Source organism: Phacochoerus africanus, chromosome 3 (genome assembly GCF_016906955.1).
Source record: "Phacochoerus africanus isolate WHEZ1 chromosome 3, ROS_Pafr_v1, whole genome shotgun sequence".
NCBI lineage: Eukaryota > Metazoa > Chordata > Mammalia > Artiodactyla > Suidae > Phacochoerus > Phacochoerus africanus.
The window spans coordinates 112807402-112828404 of NC_062546.1; the positions used below are offsets into that span (position 1 = coordinate 112807402).

At 36.9% G+C, this 21003-nt stretch overlaps 1 protein-coding gene and 1 pseudogene across 1 annotated transcript in view; one reads left to right on the forward strand and one right to left on the reverse strand.

Annotated features, from left to right (window-relative positions):
* ADAM32 (ADAM metallopeptidase domain 32) overlaps window positions 1-21003 on the reverse strand; it is a 125061-nt gene that overhangs the window by 29418 nt on the left and 74640 nt on the right. The window contains exons 13-14 of the mRNA XM_047770237.1: window positions 14118-14210; window positions 10030-10228 (exon numbers count right to left, since the gene is read on the reverse strand). Coding sequence (XP_047626193.1) covers window positions 10030-10228; window positions 14118-14210 — 292 coding nt within the window. The remainder of the gene's footprint in view (window positions 1-10029; window positions 10229-14117; window positions 14211-21003) is intronic.
* On the forward strand, window positions 15798-16012 carry LOC125122182 (phosphatidylinositol N-acetylglucosaminyltransferase subunit Y-like; annotated as a pseudogene).

Genomic DNA, 21003 nt, shown 5'->3' on the forward strand with positions numbered 1-21003 from the left:
CGCCCAAGCCCCCAGGGGGTGCCCCACTCCCACGGAATAGCTGCTCAGCACCACCAGCCCCCTGGAAGAGCCCCTGCAGCCCAGAAAAGCTGCAACAAGCTTGGCCAGACTGTGAAAAGATCTGCCTACATCCTCAGGCCATCCTTCTAGGTTGGGCTGCCCTAGGGAAGAGCCTCTCAGGTTCTCAGTGACCCAGATAGCTGCTCCAGCCCCCAGGGGGTGCTGCACTCCTGAGGAACAGCTGCCCAACACCGCCAACCCCCTGCAAGAACCCCACAGCCTAAAAACACCAGAGCAAGCTCTGCATGACCAAGTGAAATCTGCTACCATCGTGGTGTGGACCTCCCAGTCCTGTCTGCCCTCAGGAAGTCCTCCTTTGCTTCAAAGAAACACTGTTAGCCCCATCAACACTCCAGAAAAGCCACACTGCCTCAAAAAAGATTGACCAACAATGCCAGGCCTCAGGAAATATTCCACGGCAGTGACAAGGCAAACACTGCCTGATAACAGAGAGTACAACTCCCTCAGGAGAAAGAAAACAACAAGCAAGATGAAGAAGCTGAGAAACCACCCCCAGTCAAACCAACAGGAGAACTCACCTAAAACAGTCAACAATGAAACAGATCTCTGCAGTCAGACAGACCTGGAGTTCAAAAGAGAAATAGTGAAAATACTGAAGGAATTAAGAGAAGATATGAACAGTAATGCAGATACCCTCAGAAAGGAACTAGAAAATATAAGGAGGAGCCAAGAAAAACTAGAACATTCATTTGCAGAGATGCAAACGGAACTAAGGGCAGTAAAAGCCAGAATGAATAATGCAGAAGAACGAATCAGTGATATGGAAGATAGAAGAATGGAAATCACTCAATCCGGTCAACAGACAGAAAACCGAATCAAAAAACTGGAAAGCAATATAAGAGACCTATGGGATAATATAAAGCGGGCCAATCTACACATAATAGGAATTCCAGAAGGAGTAGAAACAGATAAGGGGATGGAAAATATATTTGAAGAAATTATCGCTGGAAACTTCCCAAATCTAAAGGATGCTGGGTTCAAGATACAAGAAGCACAGAGGGCCCCAAACAAACTGAACCCAAACAGACCCACACCAAGACACATCATAATAAAATGGCAAAAGTTAGTGATAAAGAGAGGATCCTAAAGGCAGCAAGAGAAAAACAGAATGTTACCTACAAGGGAACCCCCATAAGACTATCAGCTGATTTCTCTACGGAAACACTACAGGCCAGGAGGGAATGGCAAGAGATATTTAAAGTGCTCAAAGGAAAAAATATGCAACCTAGAATACTCTATCCAGCAAGAATATCATTTAAAATAGAAGGGGAAATAAAAATTTTTTCCAACAAACAAAAACTTAAAGAATACTGCAACACAAAACCCAGGTCAAAGGAAATATTGAAAGGGCTTCTCTAAACCAAAAAGAAAGGAAGGAAAGGGAAGAAAAAAGAAAAGAAAAAAAAAGAAGAAGAAGAGGAAGAACTAGGACTGAGGAAACTGCAATCAGAGAGCAGTCACTCAAATAAGCCAGCATACAGATTTAATCATGAACATGCTTCAAACAAAATAAAATTACAAAGAAAAAAATAAAAAAGAGTCATCAAAACCATAAAATGTGGGCAAGGGATGTTAGGAAGTAAATAACCCTTTTTGTTTGTTTGTTTCTATGTTTCCCTTCTTAATTTTAATATGGTAATGAAGTGTTTGAACTTACAGGACCATCAGGCTAAAACACACAATTATGGGAAAGGGTTAGCATACTTAAAAACAGGGCAACCACAAGCCAAAAGCAAATATTGCATTTGCAAAAAATGGAAAAAAAAATACACTCAAGCAGATAATAACAGGAGACCATCCAACCAAAAAAAAAAAAAAAAAAGAAAGGAAGAATGGAGAACCATAGAATCAACTGGAACATAAGGTTCAAATGGCAATAAATAATCACCTATCAATTATCACCTTAAATGTCAATGGATTGAATGCCCCAATCAAAAGACACAGAGTGGCTGAGTGGATAAAAAGGCAAAAACCTTCAATATGCTGCCTACAAGAAACTCACCTTAGGACAAAAGATACATATAGATTGAAAGTGAAAGGGTGGGGAAAAATATTTCATGCCAATAGACATGACAGAAAAGCAGGAGTTGCAACACTCATATCAGACAAAATAGACTTTAAAATGAAAGCCATAAAGAAAGACAAAGAAGGACACTACTTAATGATTAAGGGATCCATCCAAGGAGAGGATGTTACTATCGTCAACATATATGCCCCAAATACAGGAGCACCCAGATACATACAACAAATATTAACAGACATAAAGGGAGATATTGATGAGAATACAATCATACTAGGAGACCTTAATACCCCCCTCACATCAATGGACAGATCCTCTAGACAGAAAACCAATAAAGCAACAGAGATCCTAAAGGAAACAATAGAAAAGTTAGACTTCATTGATATCTTCAGGACACTACATCCAAAAAAATCAGAATACACATTCTTCTCAAATGCTCATGGAACATTCTCAAGAATCGACCACATATTGGGACACAAAGCTAATCTCAATAAATTTAGGAGCATAGAAATTATCTCAAGTATCTTCTCTGACCACAATGCCATGAAATTAGAAATCAACCATGGGAAAAGGAAAGAGAAAAAACCTACTGCATGGAGACTAAACAACATGCTACTAAAAAACCAATGGGTCAATGAGGAAATCAAGAAGGAACTTAAAAACTACCTTGAAACAAATGATAATGAAGACACAACCGCTCAAAATCTATGGGATGCTGTGAAAGCAGTGCTCAGAGGGAAATTTATAGCAATACAGGCCTTTCTCAAAAAAGAAGATCCCAAATTGACAACTTAACCCTCCACCTAAATGAATTAGAAAAAGAAGAACAAAAAAGTCCTAAAGTCAGCAGAAGGAAGGAAATTATAAAGATCAAAGAAATCAATAAAATAGAGACTCAAAAAACAATAGAGAAAATTAATAAAACCAAGAGCTGGTTCTTTGAAAAGGTAAACAAAATTGACAAACCCCTGGCCAGACTCACTCAAAAGAGGAGAGAAAGAACCCAAATAACCAAAATTATAAATGAAAAAGGAGAAATCACAACGGATACAGCAGAAATACAAAAAACCATAAGAGAATACTATGAACAACTATATGGCAACAAGTTTGACAATCTGGAAGAAATGGACAATTTTCTAGAATCTTACAGCCTGCCAAAACTGAATCAAGAAGAAACAGACCAACTGAACAGACCGATCACTAGAAATGAAATTGAAGAGGTCATAAAATCACTCCCTACAAATAAAAGTCCAGGACCAGATGGCTTCACAGGTGAATTTTATCAAACATATAAAGAGGAATTGGTGCCCATCCTCCTTAAACTCTTTCAAAAGGTTGAAGAAGAAGGAACTCTCCCAAAGACATTCTAGGATGCCACCATCACCCTCATTCCAAAACCAGACAGAGATACCACCAAAAAAGAAAACTATCGCCCAATATCATTGATGAATATAGATGCAAAAATTCTCAACAAAATCTTAGCCAACCGAATCCAACAACAAACCAAAAAAATTATACACCATGACCAGGTTGGGTTCATCCCAGGTTCACAAGGATGGTTCAACATACGCAAATCAATCAGCATCATGCACCACATTAACAAAAAAAAAGTCAAAAATCATATGATCATCTCAATAGACGCAGAAAAAGCATTTGACAAAGTCCAACATCCATTCATGATCAAGACCCTCGCCAAAGTGGGTATAGAGGGAACATTCCTGAATATAATCAAAGCCATTTATGATAAACCCACAGCAAATATAATCCTCAATGGGGAAAAACTGAAAGCCTTCTCACTCAAATCTGGAACAAGACAGGGATGCCCACTCTCACCACTGCTCTTCAACAGAGTTTTGAAAGTCCTAGCCACAGCAATTAGACAAACAAAAGAAATAAAAGGCATCCATATAGGAAGAGAAGAGATAAAACTGTCACTGTATGCAGATGACATGATACTATACGTAGAAAACCCTAAGGACACAACCCCAAAACTACTTGAACTGATTAATAAATTCAGCAAAGTAGCAGGATATAAGATTAACATTCAGAAGTCAGTTGCATTTCTGTATACCAGCAATGAAATATTAGAAAAGGAATACAAAAATACGATACCTTTTAAAATTGCACCTCACAAAATCAAATACCTCGGAATACACCTGACCAAGGAGGTAAAGGACCCATATGCCGAGAACTATAAAACTTTAATCAAAGAAATCAAAGAAGATGTAAAGAAATGGAAAGATATTCCATGTTCCTGGATTGGGAAAATCAAGATTGTAAAAATGGCCATACTACCCAAAGCAATCTACAGATTCAATGCAATCCCTATCAAATGACCCATGACATTGTTCACAGAACTAGAACAAACAATCCAAACATTTATATGGAACAAACAAAAGACCCAGAATCGCCAAAGCAATCCTGAGAAACAAAAACCAAGCAGGAGGCATCACTCTCCCAGACTTCAAGAAATACTACAAAGCCACAGTCATCAAAACAGTGTGGTACTGGTATCAAAACAGACAGATGGACCAATGGAACAGAATAGAGAACCCGGAAATAAACCCTGACACCTATGGTCAATTAATCTTTGACAAGGGAGGCAAGAACATCAAATGGGAAAAAGAAAGTCTATTCAGCAAGCATTGCTGGGAAACCTGGACAGCTGCATGCAAAGCAATGAAACTAGAACACACCCTCACACCATGCACAAAAATAAACTCCAAATGGCTGAAAGACTTAAATATACGACAGGACACCATCAAACTCCTAGAAGAAAACATAGGCAGAACACTCTCTGACATCAACATCATGAATATCTTCTCAGGTCAGTCTCCCAAAGCAATCGAAATGAGAGCAAAAATAAACCCATGGGACCTCATCAAACTGAAAAGCTGCTGCACAGCAAAGGAAACCAAAAAGAAAACAAAAAGACAACTTACAGAATGGGAAAAAATAGTTTCAAATGATGCAACTGACAAGGGCTTAATCGCTAGAATATGTAAACAACTTATACAACCCAGCAGCAAAAAAACCAATCAATCAATGGAAAAATGGGCAAAAGACCTGAACAGACATTTCTCCAAAGAAGATATACAGATGGCCAACAAACACATGAAAAAATGCTCAACATCGCTGACTATAAGAGAAATGCAAATCAAAACTACGATGAGATATCACCTCACACCAGTCAGAATGGCCATCATTAATAAATCCACAAATAACAAGTGCTGGAGGGGCTGTGGAGAAAAGGGAACCCTCCTGCACTGTTGGTGGGAATGGAAACTGGTACAGCCACTATGGAGAACAGTCTGGAGATCACTTAGAAATCTATACATAGAACTTCCATAGGACCCCACAATCCCACTCTTGGGCATCTATCCGGACAAAACTCTACTTAAAAGAGACACGTGCACCTGCATGTTCATTGCAGCACTATCCACAATAACCAGGACATGGAAACAACCCAAATGTCCATCGACAGATGATTGGATTCGGAAGAGGTGGTATATATACACAATGGAATACTCCTCAGCCATAAAAAGGAATGACATAATGCCATTTGCAGCAACATGGATGGAACTAGAGACTCTCATACTGAGTGAAATGAGCCAGAAAGACAAAGACAAATACCATATGATATCTCTTATAACTGGAATCTAATATCCAGCACAAATGAACATCTCCTCAGAAAAGAAAATCATGGACTTGGAGAAGAGACTTGTGGCTGCCTGATGGGAGGGGGAGGGAGTGGGAGGGATCGGGAGCTTGGGCTTATCAGACACAACTTAGAATAGATTTACAAGGAGATCCTGCTGAATAGCACTGAGAACTTTGTCTAGATACTCATGTTGCAACAGAAGAAAGGCTGGGGGAAAAAATGTAATTGTAATGTATACATGTAAGGATAACCTGACCCCCTTGCTGTACAGTGGGAAAATTTTAAAAAATTATATAAATAAAAAAAAATTCCAATGGCATTTTTCATAAAAATATTTAAAAATCCTAAAATTTGTATGGAACCAAAAGACACCCTGAATAGCCAAGATGATCCTGAGAAAAAATAAAGCTAAAGATATACATTTCCTTATTACAATTATACAACAAAGCTATAGTAATTAAAACAGTATGTGATGGCATAAGAATAGACACACAGACCAATGAAAAAAGTTTGAGAGCCCAGAAACAAACTCCCACATATAAAGTCAATTAATACTCTGACAAGGAAGCCCCAAATACTCAATGGGCAAAAGAGAATCTCTATCTCTTCATTAAACCGCTTTGGAAAAACTGGATGGCTACATGCAACAGAATGAAATTAGACCACTATCTTATACAACTCATAAAAATGAACTCAAAATAGATTAAAGCTTAATTTTTTTTGCCTTTTTAGAGCCTCACCTGCAGCATATGGAGGTTCCCAGGCTAGGGGTCTAATCGGAGCTGTAGCCACCAGCTTACACCATAGCTCATGGCAATGCTGGATCCTTAATCCACTAAGCAAGGCCAGGGATTGAACCCTCAACCTCATGGTTCCTAGTCAGATTTGTTTCTGCGGTGCCACGATGGAAACTCCCTAAAGCTTAAATTAAAAAACTGAACCAATAAAACACCTAGAAGACACATGGGAAAAGCTCCTTAACATTGGCCCTGGTAATGACTTTTTGGAAATGACATCAAAATCATTAGCAACAAATGCCAAAAAAGGGAAAAAAAAGTGAACTTGATCAAGCTAAAAAGATTTTTGCACATCAAAAGATACAATAATAATAAAAAAAAGGGCAAACTATGGGATAGAAGAAAATATTTTCAAATTATGTACCTGATAATAACAATCTCCAAAATATATAAAGAATTCATTGAAGCCAATAAAAAAAGATCTGATTGTAAAATGGGTAACATAACTGAATAGATTATTTTCAAAGAGGATATACAAATGGCCAGCAGATACATGACAAGGTGTTAAGTGTCACTAATCATTAAAGAAATGCAAATTAAAACCAGAATGACGTATTACCTCACACTTGTTAGACTGGCTTCCAACAAAGAGCCAAGAGATAACAAATGTTGATGAGGATATGGAGAAAATGAAACATTTGTGCACTGTTCGTGGAAATGCACATTGGTACAGCTACTATGAATTAACAGTATGGATGTTACTCAAAAACTTAAAAATAGAACTACCCTATGATCCAGAAATTACACTTCCAGTCTACTTCATATCCAATGAAAATGAAAACAGGATCTCAAAAAGATATCTGCATTCCAATGTTCATTGCAGCATTATTCACCACAGGCAAGATTTGGAAACAACCTAAGTGTCTACCGAATCGCAGGAGTTTGAACAGGCCTCCCCCAATGGACCACTTTGGCATATGGATTATTTTGAGCTAAAGGCAATCAAGACCCTGCAGGCTCAAAAGAAATCTCTACTCTTTTCTTAACGACCTGGAAGAATTTAAATTAGGGATTCTTCCAAGAATTGTTATTATCAGAGATAAATCTATCTAAGTGTCCCTGTCTGCATGGCAGGGCAAATATCTAATTACCAAACATCTATTCTTCTTCTGGTCCTGTGAATGACATCCCAGTCCTTGAAAGCTCCAGGCTCCTATCCCATTGCTTAGCTCAGGATGGCATATACAACTTTTCTACAATCTTTTCTTAGCCTCTCTGCTTCTATTTTTTATGCTGAAAACTCCATCTTCTCCAGCTTTACCTTGACCCTATATTCCTGCCTGAAAAACAGTTGCAGCACTGGTAAATAACTTAAGCTTAAGGACAAAGACCAAAAGGCATAAGTTATTCATGTAGTCAGCTGTATAAGGACATAATGCATTGGTCTAGGCATGCTGGACCTGTGCAGAGAGGCATATGGTTTGCACAGCATGATATTTCCTGTTAAGATAAGTGGAAGATGAGCCTCATGACCCCAAGAGGTTTATGAGGGGTCCTTAGCAGGATACGAGGTACAAATCTAGGCACACTGGGCATGCTATCTGTGGAAGCACAATGGTGATTCTCTGGATGCTATGCATAAATAGCTGATGCCAGGCTTCCCTCAATGCTAACGATTATTAAAAGCTAAACCAGATACCAGCTACGTGACTTTTTAAAAAAATTTAAAAAAAAACCCTGCATCCTGCACTTACAGCCCCCTCCTCACTTGATGTAATCCTAAAGAGCACAATAAAAGCAGTGTGCTTTCTTGAGGTGGGGCTCTTGGTCCCTGAGACGATGAGAACCCTGTTCCCACGTTTGATTAAGACAAATGTCTCTATGTTTTGTTTTATGTTAACCTTTTCTTAAGTTTCACAGTGCCTGTTCTTCAGCCTTCACCTGCTGAGCTGGTCCTGCAACAACTCATTTTACATTTCTGTCTCTGAATATCTTGTCTATATGGGGTCTCTGACTCTTTCATGTATGTGGGGGTCTCATACATATGAACTAAAATTTTATTTCTCAAGTTAATCTATGTCATTTTAATTATTTGATGAGGCAGAGGAACTAGAGGAGGTTAAGAAGGATGGAAAATTTTCCCCTTTCTGACAGGATTTTAATGGGTAATGAAAATGAGAGATATCAATATTATTAAGTTATGAGAAAGAAAGAAATCCTATCATTTATTACATGGATAAAACTTGTGGGCATTATGCTAAGTAAAATTAGTGAGACAGGGAAAGACAATACTCCATGATATCACTTAGATGTGGAAACTTACTGAACTCAGAGAAACAAAGAATAGAGAAATAGTTACCACAGGCTGGGATAGTGGTGTCAAATGAGAGATGTTCATCAAAGATTACAAACTCCCAGTTATGAGTAAAATAAGTTCTTGAAGTCTAATGTACAGCACGGTGTTTATACTTAATAATACCATATTATATACTTGAAAGTTGCTGAGAAAGTAAATCTAAGGTGTTCTCACCATGAAAAATGAATGTTTAGTTAACACTATGGTGGTAATAATTTTGAAATATATAAAAGTACCAAATCAACATGTTGTACACCTTAAACTTATATCATGTTATATGTCAATAATATCTCAATAAAGCTGGTGGTCAAGGAGACTTAAACTAACCTAAAACTATAAATCTACTAGAAGAAAACACTGAAAGAAAGTTCTTGGACACTGATCCAACAATATTTTTTAGGAAATGACAAAAAAGCAAGGCAACAACAGATAAGTGGGACTGCATAAAACTGAAAACTTCTCAGCAAAGGAAACAATCAACAAAGCAAAAAGTGAAACCTATCAAATGGAAGAAGATATTAGCAAACCATATATCTGATAAAGGATTTATCTCCAAAATATATAAGTAACACATATAACTCAATAACAAAGAAAAACAGATTTAAAAATAGCAACGGCTTAAATAGACATTTCTTGAAATAAAAGATATATAAATGACCATCAGATAAATGAAAAGGGGCTCACTAATCATCAGGGAAATGCAAAGAAAAATCACAGTTCACACTTTTTACGATAGTTGTTTTCAGAAACGCAAAAGATAAGTATTATGAAGAAAGGGGAATTTCTAGAGACTGTTTTTAATAATGAATATTGGTAAAAACATCATGGAAAACAGTAGATAGGCTGTTTAAATGTATTACCTTATGATCCAGCAAGCCTATTCCTGGGTATATATATATATATATATATACACATAAACATACATGTAATGACTATGTTAAGTAGCTGACAGAGGCAATTATTGCACAACGTGTGTGTGTGTATATTTATCAAAATATTAAGTTACACACTTTAAACATATTTTTGTCAATTATACCTTAGTAAGTTCAAAAAATAAAAAAATAGAGATGTTAAGTAGAATAAAGAATATAAATATAAACAATTATCCATTGTCTTGGTAATGTTAATAAAAATATTTATGTCCAACTCCATAGATATTACAAAACAATATTACCTTTTCCAAATATGCTCTCACAATGTGCATCAAGATCACGGCAGTCTCCTTCAAAACAAAAGGCTTTATTGTTTTTACATGAGTGTCCATCATGTATAGTTACATCAGGTGGACAGCTTCCTGAGCTTCCATTACAAATCTCAGAAATATCACATTCAGGATGTGCAGTGGGCCTGCAGGTAGTACCTGCTTGCAGAAACTAGTAGAAATTAAAATGTAAAAATGAAAGCATTGTATATAAGATTGTGTTTATCAATATATATTTTAAAATTGTCCTAAATACATTTATAGCTTGATGATGTACTTATTCATTAATGTCTCTTAGTACTTCTTTGTATAAAGCATTATAATCATACTGAAAAAAATTGAGAATTATATGATAATCATACTGAAAAAAACAGAAGATAAAACACTTGTACAAGTAAAAGTATAACACAAATATGATATGATGAGAGACTAAGTTTTGTTAGCGTTTGGTGGAAGGGAGGAAAAACAGCTTTTAGTTTGGAATAATTATTCCTTATGGGTAAAAACCATATAATTTTGATAATTTTCAAATAAAATATACTTACTAAAATCATAGTTTATAAGTATGGAATATCTGTAATTTGAAAATATGAAACCTAAATAACTGAGAATGAATAGTGGGAAACCAAGGAAGATTAAGGAGGCAGTTTAACTACAGAAGTCTTTGAAAAAGAAGAAAACCAATTGCAATCTTTCTCCTGAATTATCCTATGCTTAAATGACACTTTCATGTATACTGAAGTTTTGTAGAAAGAATATTAACTGGGTATCTATCCCATACTTCATAATTTCCAGTTGACACTAAAAGTCACAGAGGTAAGAATTAACCACATGCTAAGATTCTAGAAGAAAAATAAACATAAAACTGCATCAGTCAAGGACAATAAAGAACAGGAAACCAGTGGCAGGTTATTCAATAGAGGGGCTCTCATGTGATGAATCTGTCACAAATATGACAGAAGAAATGAAAAGGAAAATAGGAGATAGAATCAATATCTTCATCATATAAGACAAAATGTGGCCTTTAAATCAAATGATCTTTGCATAACAACTCATAGTTTAAATTTTGTGCTAACATATAGAATTTGAAAAATGTTACAGGAAAAACACAGTCTCTCCAATAAGTGGTGCTGGGAAAACTGTACAGCTACATATAAAAGAATGAAATTAAAACACCCTCTAACACCATACACAAAAATAAACTTGAAATGGATTAAAGATCTAAGTGTAAGGCCAGATACCATAAAACTCTTAGAGGAAAACATAGGCAAAATACTCTTATATATCACATCAATATCTTCTTGGATCCACCTCCTAGAGTAATGAAAATAAAAACATAAATAAACAAATGGGACCTAATTAAACTTAAAATCTTTTGCACAGCAAAGGAGACGATAAATGAAAAGACAACATGCAAAATGGGAAAAATATTTGCAAATGAAGCAACTGACAAGGGATTATCCTCCAAAATAAACAAACAGCTAAAGCAGTTCAATATCATAAAAATAAACAACCCAATCAAAAAGTGGGCAAAAGATCTAAAGAGTCATTTCTCCAAAGACAGACACAGATGGCCAAAAAACACATGAAAAGATGCTCAACATCGCTAATCATTAAAAAAAGGCAAATCAAAACAACAATGAGCTATTACCTCACACCAGCCAGAATGGCCATGATCAAGAAGTCTACAAACAATAAATGCTAGAAAGAGTACAGAGAAAATGGAGCCCTCATACATTGTTGGTGGGAATGTATATTGGTACAACCACTGTGGAAAATAGTATGGAGGTTTCTCAAAACACTAAAAATAGAACTACCATATGACCAGTAATCCCACTCCTGGGCATATATCCAGAGAAAATCATAATTCAAAAAGATAGATGCATACAGATGGCCAAAAAACACATGAAAGGATGTTCAACATCACTCATCATTAGAGAAATGCAAATCAAAACCACTATCAGGTACCACCTTACACCAGCCAGAATGGCCATCATCCAAAAGTCTACAAACAAGAAGTGCTGGAGACGGTGTGGAGAAAAAGGAACCCTAGTACACTCTTGGTGGGATGGTAAATTGGTGCAACCACTGTGGAAAACAGGATGGAGATGCCTCAGAAAACTAAACATAGAACTCCCAGTTGATCCAGCAATCCCACTCCTGGGCATCTATCCAGAGAAAACCACGACTCGAAAAGACACATGTACTCTGATGTTCACTGCAACACTATTTACAATAGCCAAGACATGGAAACAACCTAAATGTCCATCGACAGAGGAGAGGATCAAGAAGATGTGGTACATATACACAATGGAATATTACTCAGCCATTAAAATGAACGAAATACCTGCATTTTTAGCAACATGGATGGACCTAGAAACTATCATGCTAAGTGAAGTCAGCCATACAATGAGACACCAACATCAAATGCTTTCACTGACATGTGGAATCTGAAAAAAGGACAGACTGAACTTCTTTGCAGAACAGATGCTGAGTCACAGATTTTGAAAAACTTACGGTCTCCAGAGGAGACAGTTTGGGGGTGGGGGGATGTGCTTGGGCTGTGGGATGGAAATCCTGTAAAATCAGAATGTTATGATCATTATACAACTACAGATGTGATAAATTCATTTGAGTAATAAAAAATAGTAACACATAAATATTAAATATCTAAAAAAAAAAGATACATGCACCCCAATGTTCACTTCAGCACTATTTACAATAGCCGAGATTTGGAAGCAACCTAAATGTCCATCAACAGAGGAAAGGATAAGGAAGATGTGGTATGGGAGTTCCCTGGTGGCTCAGCAGCTTAAGGATCCATCACTATCACTACTGTAGCTTGGGTTCAATTCCTGGCCCAGGAACTTCCACATGCCATGAGTATGGCCAGAAAAAAAGAAAAAGAAAAAGATGTGGTACATATACACAATGGAATATTAGCTATAAATAATATTTAAGAATGAAATAATGCCATTTGCAGTAACATGGATAGACCTAGAGATTATCATACTAAGTGAAATAAGTCAGACAAAGAAAAACAACTATCATATGATATCACTTACATATGGAATCTAAATAATACAAACAAACTTATTTACAAAACAGAAGCAAAACCAGACTTTGAAAACAAACCTATGGTTACCAAAGGGGACAAACGAGAAAAGGGAGGGATTGGGGGTTTGGGACTGGCATATGCACACTATCATATGGATGGTCAATGGAGACCACTGTATATAGCACAGGGAATTCTGAAAAAGAGTGGATATGTTTATATGTATAACTGAATCACTTTGCTGTATAGCAGAAATTAACACAACACTGTAAGTCAACCATACATCAATAAAAAATTTTAAATGATAAAAAAATAATTAAAAAAATGAAAAGTGTTACAGCATTGGGAGCAGGGTCAAGTGAAGAGAGCCCTTCATCTCGGGACAAGGGCATGGCTGGAAAGGAGGTCGCTCCCTTGCCTGTCAAGCACTGAACACTTATGGGGTACCTGGTGCTAAACCATTCTTAGATGACCTGCTTCTGTGTCAAGGTTTCAAACACAGCAGAGCAAGTTCCCTTGCTGCAATCTGTTGTAACTCAGCACTTGACACAGAATTTGTCAAAGAAAGGAAAACACTTTTAAAAAGATAAATGTCACATCTAGTGAGTTTCATTATTTATGTATTTATGGAAAACTGCTATGTCTTTCAATTACATACCTAAAGGTACTCATCACAACCTAAAATAACATTTTTATTTATAAAAATATAAATATTGGCTAAAATAAATGAAAATAGCTCTCTATAATGAAGACCTTTTGTATCAAAGAATTCTGTAATGCCCTCAAATTGAGGTTTTAAAACAACACATCATTAGAAAAAACAATGGCATTAGAAGGAGGCTTCAACATCCAGCTATAATTCATAAAATCGAAACATGACCCTGAATTTAGTATATTTTTCTTTATATAAAAGGTCATTTCTTTTACAGCTAAGTATCTAAGTGTTCTAAAGTCTGAGACATAATTCACTGTATACTTGGAAAATATTAATAAACTTGAATCTTACTCGACAGTTGTTGCAGCATGATCCTCTATCACATTGTGCATTTGGTTTCAGCACACAGGTTCGAGGGTTACAACAGCTATCAGGTCCACATTGCTATAAATGAGTGGAATGCACAAGTAAAAATACATCATGGCACTAATAAAAACTTTGGCATAAGCTGTATTACGGGGCTTATTTTTTTATTTGGGGGAAACAATATGTAAGATGTTGATGTAAGATTTTTACATTTCTAAATAATTAAAATACTAAGGTGGGACTTTAATCCAGGTCAACATTGATATGTGATGCTTCCTTATTCTATGAGTTTCAATATTAGCCTAATATCAAGCCCAGACAAAGACATTACAAGAAAGAAAATTACAGCTCAGTATCTCACATAAACACAGATGTGAAAATTCTCAACAAAAAAGGAAGTTGAATCCAATAATGTATAAAAATAATTATACACTACAACAAAAGGGGATGTGTCACAAGTGTGCAAGGCTGGTTTATTATGCAAACATCCATTAATGTAATCCATTATATTAACAGGCTAAAGAAGAAAAATCAATGATCATAACAATTTTGTAGAAAAAGCATTTGAAAAAATGCAACACTCATTTATTATAGCAAGCTAGGAAAAGAGGGAACTTTCTCCATTTGATAACATATAGAAAAAAAAACATAGCTAACATCATACTTATGATAAGAAACTATAAGCTTTCCTCCTAAAAAAGGAACAAAGCAAGGATGCCTCCTCTCACCACTCCCTTCAACATCTTGATGGAATCACTATCTAATACAGTAAGACTGAAAATGAAGTGAAAAATATACAGATAGGAAAGAAGAAATAAAAATGTTTCTGTCCACAGATTACATGATAGCCTGTGTAAAGAATATACCAAATAATTAACCAAAGTACAATAATAATAATAATAAAAACACCTGTGACTACTAAGCAATTATAGCAAGGTTGCTGGATACTAGGTAAATATACAAAATATCCTGTACACCAACAATGAAAAATAAAAATTTGAAATAAAAAACAATACCATTTACATTAGCACCCATATGTTCACTGAAGCACTATTCACAATAGCCAAGACATGGAAACAACCTAAATTGTTGTTTAGGTTGATGAAATCCATTCATCCATTGACAGATGAATGGATTAAGAAAATGTATATATACACTATGGAATAGTTACTCAGCCATAAAAAAAAAAAATGCCATTTGCAGCAACATGGATGGAACGAGAGACTCTCATAGTAAGTGAAGTCAGAAAAAGAAAGACAAATACCATATGAGATCACTTATATCTGGACTCTAATATATGGCACAAAAGAACCTTTCCACAGAAAAGAAACTCATGGACATGGAGAACAGACTTGTGGCTGCCAAGGGGGAGGGGAAGGGAGTAGGACAGACTGGGAGTTTGGGTAGATGCAAACTATTGCATTTGGAGTGGATAGGCAATGAGATCCTGCTATATAGCACAGGGAATTATATCTAGTCACTTGTGATGAAACATGATGGGAGATAATGTGAGAAAAAAGAAATATATATATGTGTGACTGGGTCACTTTGCTATACTGTATAGTAGAAAACGGACAGAACACTAATCTAACTATAATGGGAAAAAATCATTTAAAAATAAATAAATAAAAAGTCAGAGTGGCAGGTAATAAGAGGGAGAGAAGAATGTTTCTGTCTCTTCCCACAATGACTGTTCTTATTCCACTGATCTCTTTAGGTGGACTGTTAAACTCAGCTTCTGCAGAAGAAAACTTCCCACAGGGTTGCACCAGCACAGACAGCCAGTGCTTTTACAGTCTGCTCTTGGCGATTACCATATCCATTTATGTGTTCTTCCATTTTGGACTTGCATGGGTATTAAACTCTTTAGACATAATTAATTACAACCACAGTCATGATGATATATGCTAATGATATGCTTGAGTGTCTGTCTCTGAAAGCTCAACTACATGGTAATCCTAGAAACCCATTTAATTTGCAGGAAAGATGCTTTGCTTAGCATTGTCAGAAGTTTAGGACTCTGCAATGCCTAAGCTGCAGAGGCTTCATTATTGCATTTTGGTAGTTGGCCTGTTTTTTGAAAGTTCTGATTTATACCTGGTGTATCAGAAGCAATATTTCAACACAGTGTTTTGTTGGAAATTAACAGCTCTAGCCATCATCTGATGACTTTTTCCTATCCCATTCATAACTAAAAATAACTAATTTGAAATTTTATGTTTGTTTTAGATTCAAAGTCTTTGGTAAAGCCACATATTAAGAATGACTGAAATAATTCCAAAGGAGCTATGCTGGAGTAGTTGTGGAGAACTGCTTTTAGACTAGTGTGATATAAAACTACAATATTCCTCCCAAGGCTTCTGGATTCTATTCTAGCCTGACTTTATCTGGATCCTCTCTCTTTCATTTCTAATATCCACATCCACCACTCCCAACGGGTTCTTCTCAGGTTGCAGACCTCTCCTAGAAGGTCATTACAGTGGTTAAGTTCCAAAAGTTGATAGGAGCAAGATGCTTCAGTTCTTCTAGTCCCAATAATCAACCCCTTGTACTTACCCACAACTAGAGCAGGCAAAAGGCTTTCCAGTTTCAGCTGGGCCTGCTATGTTTTCCACAAACATTTGGTGACTATTTTGGGGTTCTCTCATTCTCAGATTTAGATATTCTCCATTGCTTCCCTATTGTCTCCTGTGCAAATGTTGATACCACAAAAGCCTTGTTCCATACCTGCTTATATTTGGAGGTTCAGGACAATAACTTTTCAATTGGTCTTGTTGTAAATATTATCCATAGGTTTGTCTTTTTCATCCAGTTGCTCCGTTTTATAAAAATCTAAAGAGATTCAAGAACTATGCTGCAACTACTTCCTTCCCCACAAAGACTTGCTATATAAATATTCCTTGAACAGAGAGCATCTCCTGTATTGCTGTTTTGTTTTGCTTTGCTTTTTTACATTTTTGGCTTCCCTGTGACATATGGAGCTTCCAGGCCAGGGATCAGATCTGAGACACAGTCTCGATCTAAGCTGCAGGTGCGGTGATGCTGGATCCCTAAACCACTGTGCCCGGCAGTGGATTGAACCCACTTCTCAGTGCTCCTAAGATGCTGCCGATGCTGCTGTGCCACAGCGGGAACCCCCTGTATTGCTACTTTGTATTTTATCTGTAAATGTCTACATCAGACAGAATGGGTAATTTTTAAGTTGAAGTGCCTCTATAATTCCCTTTTAAAAATATAATTAACTGGAGACAGGATTAAGATGGCAGAATAGAAGGACTGGAGCTCAACTTCTCTCCTAAAAACAACAAAATTCACAAATAAAGACTGAGCATTCTTCACCCAAATGGACGGGAAACTTTAAAAAAGATATCCTACCCTAGACGAAAAAGAGGAGGATACATCAAGAGGTAGGAGGGGCGATTTCACAATATAAACAATCCCATACCTCCTGGGTGGGAAGTTCCACAGACTGAAAACTAGCTGGTTCACAAAGACTCACCTACAGGAGTGAGAGCTCTGAGCTTCACATCAAACTCTCACGTGTGGGGATCTGGCACAGGGAGAAAGAGCCCCTAGAGCATCTGGCATTGAAGGTCAGTGGGGCTTGTGCACAGGAGCTTCACGGAACTGGGGGAAATGGAGACCCCATTCTTAAAAGGCTCACACAGAATTCATGTGCACTGGGTCCCAGGGCAAACCAAAGTCTCCATAGGAATCTGGGTCAAACCTGACTGCAGTTTTTAGAGGACATCCTGGGAAAGCAGGGGTGAATGTGGCTTGTTGTGAGGGAAGGACATTGGAAGGAAAGCTCTTGGGAATATTCAGCAGCTGTGCCTTTCTCTGGAGGTGGCCATTTTGGGAAAATCTGGCCCCACCAGCACTGAGAAGCCCCAGAGAATCCTAAAGACTCTATCAGAAAACTGTTAGAACTCATCCACGAATTTGGCAGAGTTGCAGGATACAAAATTAATACACAGAAATCGACGGCATTTCTATACACTAACAATGAAAGATCAAAAAGAGAAATTAGGGAAGCAATCCCGTTTACCATCACATCCAAAAGAATAAAATACATAGGTGTAAACCTACCTAAAGAGACAAAAGACCTGTACTCTGAAAACTATAAGATGCTGATGAAAGAAATCAAAGATGACACAAATAGATGGAAAGACATACCATGCTTGTGGATTGGAAGAGTCAATATTATCAAAATGGCTATACTACCTAAGGCAATCTACAGATTCAATGCAATCCCTATCAAATTACCAAGGACATTTTTCACAGAACTTGAACAAAATATTTTAAAGTTTGTTTGGAAGCACAAAGGACCCACAATAGCCAAAGACATCCTGAAAAAGAAAAATGGAGCTGGAGGAATCAGGCTCCCAGACTTCAGACTAGACTACAAAGCAACAGTCATCAAAACCACATGGTACTGGCACAAAGACAGAAATATAGATCAGTGGAACAGGATAGAAAGCCCAGAATTCAACCCACGCACCTACAGCCAACTCATCTATGACAAAGGAGGCAAGAATATACAACGGAGAAAAGACAGCCTGTTCAATAAGTAGTGCCAGGAAAACCGGACAGCCACATGGAAAAGAATGAAATTAGAATACTCCCTAACACCATACACAAAAAGAAACTCAAAATGGATTAAAGGCCTAGATATAAGACCAGACACTATCAAACTCCTAGAGGAAAACATAGGCCAAACACTCTCTGACATAAATGACAGCAACATCTTCCCAGATCCACCTCTTAAGAGTATTGACAATAAAAATAAAAATAAACAATGGGACCTAATCAGACTTCAAAGTTTCTGCACAGCAAAGGAAACCCTAAACAAAATGAAAAGACAACCCATAGAATGGGAGAAAATCTTTGCAAGTGAATCAACTGACAAGTGATTAATCTCCAAAATTTATAAACACCTTCTGCAGCTCCATACCAAAAAAAAAAAAAAAAAAAACAAACAACCCCATCAAGAAATGGGCAGAAGATCTAAACAGACAGTTCTCCAAAGAAGACATACAGATGGCCAAAAAACACATGAAAGGATGTTCAACATCACTCATCATTAGAGAAATGCAAATCAAAACCACTATCAGGTACCACCTTACACCAGCCAGAATGGCCATCATCCAAAAGTCTACAAACAAGAAGTGCTAGAGACGGTGTGGAGAAAAAGGAACCCTAGTACACTCTTGGTGGGATGGTAAATTGGTGCAACCACTGTGGAAAACAGGATGGAGATGCCTCAGAAAACTAAACATAGAACTCCCAGTTGATCCAGCAATCCCACTCCTGGGCATCTATCCAGAGAAAACCACGACTCGAAAAGACACATGTACTCTGATGCTCATTGCAACACTCTTCTCAATAGCCAAGACATGGAAACAACCTAAATGTCCATCGACAGAGGAGAGGATCAAGAAGATGTGGTACATATACACAATGGAATATTACTCAGCCATTAAAATGAACGAAATACCTGCATTTTTAGCAACATGGATGGACCTAGAAACTATCATGCTAAGTGAAGTCAGCCATACAATGAGACACCAACATCAAATGCTTTCACTGACATGTGGAATCTGAAAAAAGGACAGACTGAACTTCTTTGCAGAACAGATGCTGAGTCACAGACTTTGAAAAACTTATGGTCTCCAGAGGAGACAGTTTGGGGGGTGGGGGGATGTGCTTGGGCTGTGGGATGGAAATCCTGTGAAATCAGAATGTTATGATCATTATACAACTACAGATGTGATAAATTCATTTGAGTAATTAAAAAAATATATAATTAACTCATAGTTGTTGCTGTTTTCTAATTTAAAAAATCAAGTTACTTCATTGCGTGGGGACTGAGATTGGTTGTTGGTTGGTTGATTTTATCCACATCCATTAACTCAACCACTTTAAACCGAGTCAAAAGTATACCGATGATGAAGAGATGTGCCACAAGAAATATAAGGCACAGCCTACCAGAAATCTGGTCAGGTTATGGCTTGGAGAACAGGACCAGCAATCCACAGCAAAACTGCCAAAAGTGATAGGTAATATTTAGAGCAAGAGTCAGCAAACATTTTATGTCAAGGGCCAAAGAGTAAATATTTTAGGCTTTATGGGCAATATAGTACCTGCTACAATTATTCAACTCTAAATATACTAACAATATCCTCAGTACCAGCATCGTTCCTAGCATGTAAAAGACACTCAATACTTTCCTCTTTATTCAACAGATATTTTTTTTAAAAAGGAAAAAAAATAAAACTACAATAAAAGGTAAATTTCATGTACCTGCCAAAATTCTGAGTTTGTAAAATTACGTTCATTTCTTTGGCATCAGATGATCATATTAATAAGATATTAATACTTTCCATAAAACAAAAAATCTTCAAATCATGTATCTGATAAGGGGTGATATCCAAAATACATAAAGAACTTATACAACTCAAATAACAAAGTAAGAAATAATCAACTAAAAAAATGGGCAGAGAACTTTAATAGCTTTTTTTCCAAAGAAGACATATAGATGTCCAGCAGGCACATGGAAAGATATTCAACATAATTAATTATTAGGGAAATGCACATCATACCCACAATGAGCTATCACCTCATACCTGTTAAAATAATATTATCAAAAAGAAAAAAGTAACAAATGTCAGAGAAGATGTGGAAAAAGGGAACCCTAGTACACTGTTGATGGGACTATAAATCAGTGTAGCCGGAGTTCCCATCATGGTGCGGTGGAAACGAATCCAACTAGGAACCATGGGGTTGTGGATTCAATCCCTGGCCTCACTCAGCAGGTTAAAGATCTGGCGTTGCTGTGAGCTATGGTGTAGGTTGCAGATGTGGCTCAGAT